The sequence below is a fragment of the Bison bison genome, unplaced genomic scaffold (assembly GCF_000754665.1).
Source record: "Bison bison bison isolate TAMUID 2011002044 unplaced genomic scaffold, Bison_UMD1.0 scf7180017846976, whole genome shotgun sequence".
Classification (NCBI taxonomy): Eukaryota; Metazoa; Chordata; class Mammalia; order Artiodactyla; family Bovidae; genus Bison; species Bison bison.
The window spans coordinates 53,267-58,103 of NW_011477549.1; the positions used below are offsets into that span (position 1 = coordinate 53,267).

At 66.0% G+C, this 4,837-nt stretch overlaps 1 protein-coding gene across 1 annotated transcript in view; it reads right to left on the reverse strand.

The window, feature by feature from the left end:
- Positions 1-4,837, reverse strand: part of LOC104989542 (chromosome unknown open reading frame, human C14orf180) — an 8,549-nt gene that overhangs the window by 751 nt on the left and 2,961 nt on the right. Inside the window, exons 2-5 of the mRNA XM_010841248.1 lie at positions 1,970-2,096; positions 1,531-1,669; positions 852-912; positions 404-495 (exon numbers count right to left, since the gene is read on the reverse strand). Of these exons, the coding sequence (XP_010839550.1) occupies positions 404-495; positions 852-912; positions 1,531-1,669; positions 1,970-2,080 (403 nt within the window). The 5' untranslated portion in view covers positions 2,081-2,096. The remainder of the gene's footprint in view (positions 1-403; positions 496-851; positions 913-1,530; positions 1,670-1,969; positions 2,097-4,837) is intronic.

Below are 4,837 nucleotides of genomic sequence, written 5' to 3' on the forward strand. Positions count from 1 at the left end.
GTCTTATGGACTCTGTGGGGAGGAGAGTGAGAGTGAGCTTGGGCAGGGAGGGGCCTTCCTTCTCGGAAGGTGTGCCCACTCCACCAGCCAGGCTCCCCGAGGGACTCCCCTGTCAGCCGCCCTCCTGAGGACCCTGAGTCTGACCAGGTCAGACAGAGCTCCCCGCTTTGCTGATGGAGACAAGCTCCTGCAGGTCCTGACCCGGCCAGGTGGTCCACCCCCTGGCTGGCCACTCTCCCAGCGCTCCCTGGGGTCCCGCCCAGCCTCTTAGGCTTCAGGTTTCAGCTTCCAGATGCTGGGCGCCTCTTGGGGGTCCTGGGGGAGGGGTGTATGTGGCGTCTGCAGGGGTTCTGGGGCGAGGGCGGCCAGACGCCTGGCCTCCTGTCCATCCTGCTCGGCTCACTGGAGGCCCCAGGCCAGTGCTGACAGGGCCCTGACTCCCCGTCTGAGGGTCTCTGCTTTCGGGTGTTGGGAGCTCCTGGGGGTGGGGCCGATCTGGGAGGGAGGGGCAGCTGAGTGTTGGAGCAGGGGCCCTGCTGGAGGCCTCTCCCACTGGTTACCACCAGCCTTCACAGGAGACGCTGACATGTGTCAGGGCGGCGAGCTGCACTCACAGCTCGGCAGGACTCGGAGCCCCGTCCTTAGGGGCCGTGGCAGCAGAATCTAAGATGCCCCCAGCCCCTCCCGGTCCCTGCCTTTGTGTGGTCCCCCCTGCTTAATGTGGGGGCCTGTGACGCGCTTCCACCAGCAGGACATGGCAGAGGGGCCAGGGTCCCGCAGCTCCGATGGGAATCCCCACGGGGCACCGAGTCAAGAGACGGGGTCTCGGACGAGCTCTCCAGGCAGAGGACCTGGAGGTCAGGGAGGGGCTCCGCTGCTGCCCTCGGAGGTGCAGCTTGGAGGACGTGAATTCTGTAATAACCCCCGTGTGCTTGCACTAGGGCCCTGGGCCCCGGGTGAGGCCTGGTGCTGGCAGACTCCCTGATGGCCACCTCCCCGAGGGAGGGCTGGCATGGCTGTGCCCAGGGCCCCAGCCCCCAGGGCCGCTGAGATAATCAGCGAGGGTTGCTGAAACGGCTAAGTCTGTGGTATTCACCATGAGGCATTGCTAGCTGATACAGGGCTGTGGCCCGTGGGCAGGGCTGGAGTAGGAGTGAGCTGGGCAGGGGTGGAGGGGCAGGGGTGGAGTGGGCTCTGGGGCGGCCCCGGGGCACTGGGAGGAGTGGGGAGGACTGGGGAGGCGGGCAGTGAAGGCTGGGGGCAGGGAGGAGCTTCAGGGCGCAGGAGGGGAGAGCGGGCAGGCGTGGGAGCCCTGCCCTCTGGCCTTTCCTCACGGAGACGGGGTGGCCCGGGCGGCTCTGCTTCTAGGTTTCCCGTCTGTTGTTGTTTTCCCGACTGCCACTCAGTCCTGACCGACCCCACGGGCCCGGGTTTTGCTGTGAGGACAGGGTCGTGACTGCGGTCCCTGCAGACGGCCCTCCACGAGATCCCGGAGATGGCCCCCCGCCCGCCCGGCCGCGGCCCGCTTGCCTCCTCTCTTACAGTGGACGGCCACCTCCAGCGGCTCTCGGAACCGCACGTGTCTCGTGGTCCTCCGTGGCTCGTCCCCACGGCCGCAGCGCTCCTGCGGGCTTCGTCTCAGGATTGAGGCGGGGCCCTTTCTGCCCTCCTGTGGGGTGGGAAGTAGAGGCAAGTGAGTCCCTCCCGTCTGGCCTCCCGGAGGCTGGAGAGGACAGGCAGCCTCGTCAGCGCGCCTGCTGCCTCCTCTGGGCTTTGGCAGGGGGACCCCCGGGCGGGCGGGGGGCTAGGCCTCCTGGGTCTCCCAACCCAGCCCTCTCCCACTGGGGTTCCTGGGGCAGAGACCCACCCCTGCTTCCTTTCTCCGCCTCCCGCGGAGGCCCAGCTCTCGGGCCTGTGCAGGGGGCCGTGGGCCCCCGGAGACCAGCGCCCGCCCAGGGCCCTGCCGTACCCTCCCCGCCCTGGGCGTCGGTGAGCCTGGAGCCGCCTCCTCATTCTTCCTGGTCTGATGTTGAGTCTCTGGCCGGGAGTCAGGGCTCAAGGCGTGCGCCGCAGTCTTCATTTACTGGGACATGGTCCTGAGATAAGCACAGGCATTATTTATTACCCAGGGAACATGCGCAGGAATAAAATAAAAGGGGGAGAGATTCTTTCCGGGAAGCTGAGCTGGCATCCCCCACCCCTCAGCCTCCCTTCGACCTGCTCCCGGCGCGGAGGAACCCTGCTTGCTGAGAACGGCGTGGTCAGCGGCCTGCCCTGCTGCCACCTTCCGAATCATCCACTTTAATGGCGCGTGTGCTCCGCGGGGCTGGCCTGCGACTTAAGGCCCCGTCATTAGCGGGAGGCTCGGGAGGTTTGCCTTTTGCCGTAGCCACCTGCGATTTTTTGAGGCCGCAGAGAAGACCGCGGTGAACATCACTGCTGCCTCCTTCCTGGGGGTGCTCAGGCTGAAAGCCAGCATCCAGGGCTGGGCTTCAGCAGGGCTTCGTGGGGGCTGGGAAAGGCTTCTCTGGGGCTCACGGGGGCTGCAGCTGCTGGGCCCACCCCCCAGGCCCACCCAGACTCTCTGCCTCTCCCTCTGTCGTCGTGTTCCTCCCTCTCTCTCCCCCTGGTGTTTATATTGCTCGTGGACTAGGTGTAAGATGGTACTGTCCCCTCCGGGAGCCTCTGAGTGCGGCCTGTCTGGTGTGAATTTTCTTTCAGGTCCTTTGAAGGGTCCTTGACTTTTGAGGCCTCCCCCAGTCCTGTGTGGGTGAAGCCAGGCAGCCCCAGGCCTGCTTTGAGCCTGTGCAGCCAAGTGGGCGCCGGGGGTGTGGCCAGGCCCTCTGTGCATGGACAAGAGCGGGGTGGCGTGGGTGCTTCTCCCCTCTCCTCCCCAGCCCCAGGCTCTGCCGGGGTCCTGCTCTGGGGTCCTGGGCGGGCCTTCCTGCTCCCTGTCTATGGGGGCAGATGTTTGTGCTTTATGAGGGGTGTCCTGGCTTCCATCCATCCTCCAAGGACCCCGCCCCCAAGGGTGGAGGTGGGGCTGAATGAGGTGGGAGCTGCCGGGTCGGGGAGGAGTGCCGGGGGGGCCTGGTTTGGGGGAGGGCTCTCTCCATCTGGGAGATAACAGCCTGGCCATTCAGTTATTTCAAAAAGGAGCAATTTTCTCCTGTCTCAGCATCAGGCTTTTTATTGCAAACAGGGTCACAGGGGTGGAGGGGTGGGGAGGGAGGCCTGCTCTTGCGGAGGCCCTGGGGGGCCAGAGCTCTGCCAGCGGCCCAGCGGATGAACCCCTACTGGGGTTCCCAGGGCCCTGCCCCCAGGCCGGGGTTGGTGGGACAACGTGTGAATGTGTGCACACCCGTGTGAGCACTTTGGTGAGTGTGCACGTTGGATGCCCATAGATGTACACGTGTGCACACATGTGTAAGTGCTGTGTGCACACCTGTGCGTGTGTGGGTGCACAGGTGTACCTGCATATGTTGGGCAAGAGCGTGTGCACAGCTGTGTGTGACCGTGTTCACCTGTGTGTGCGAGTGCACACGTCTATGTGGAGCATGTGTGAGGATGAGTGTCAGCGTACATGCCTTCTGTCTGTGCACACGTGTGCCAGTGTGCATGTGTGAGTGTGTGAGTGTGCCTGTGCACGTGCATGCGCCCGTGACTGGCTGTGAACGGGCAAGCGGTGAGTGTCCCTGGCAGCTCCGAGCCTCCGGGGGGGCAGCCTCACTCAGCCCCATCCTGCGCCGCCTGTGACCTTGTGTGACCTTGGCAAGCCCCTTAACCTCTGGGAGCCTCTGTTTCCTCAGCTGGAAATGCCCCGCAGCTCCGGTCGGGGTGAGCGTGGCAGCTTCTGGCAGGGCGCAGGGGTGACCGGGACCCGCCTGGGCTCACAGCCAGTCAGCCTGGGTCAGCTTTCAGGGAGAGGGAGCGACCGTGCCCAGCACGGAGCCCATGTGCATGGGGGAGCTCCCCGCGGGGTCCCCTGCCCACTGTCTCTCAGGAGTCCCGGCCTCTCTTGCTCCCATCGGCCTTCTGCCGCACCCACAGCCTCGCCCAGGCTCCAGCTTCTGTTAAAGGGCACGCCCGGCCCCTCCCCAGCAGAACTGGGGCCTCTCGACCCCCAGAACTGGCCTGAGTGCTGGGCTTCGCCCTTCTGAGGTTCAGTGGCCTCGGTCAAGCCGAGGGGCTGGGCCTCAGTTTCCCCCCCAGGAACTTGGAGGAAGGCGTGGCTCTGGTCTGCCCAGCGAGTGAGGCTGCTCTGGGCCCTGCCTCCCACCTGCCCCCAGGCCCCTCTCCGCCCAGGGGTAGACACCCTGTGTGGGGGTGGGCAGGCCTTGGGGCCTCCGGCAGGGACAGCGTGTAACATGAGTGTCCTTCTCCGAGGCCGCCTTGTGACAGATGGGCGATAAGGGTGGAAAATAGCTCTGGGCCTGCAGAGTGTCACCCGCTCCCCCGCCCCCTGTCGTGGCAGGCACAGCCTGTTAGGCCACTGCCTGGGGGGGACCCTGTCCTTCCCTGGGCTGGGGACCTGCTCTGGGCTCCCCCAGAGCTCCTGGTCCAGTCCTGGGGGCCCTGAGGGGGCCAAGCGGGGCTCCTCAAGGTTCTGCTTGCTTCCCAGGAGAAGGGGTCTGGCCAGGGCTGCACCCCCCAGGACCCCCGCCCCCCGATGGCCTGTGGGCTCCGGCCTAGCACCCTCCCTCCGTGACCTGACACCTTTGGGAGCCGGTGACGGAATCCACAGCAGTCCTCCGACCTGCCTGTTCCCCGGCCTCCGGGGGTGCAGGGTGGGCTGGGCCGGCCGGCTCTCTCCTGGTTCAAGGCCTTGGACAACGCC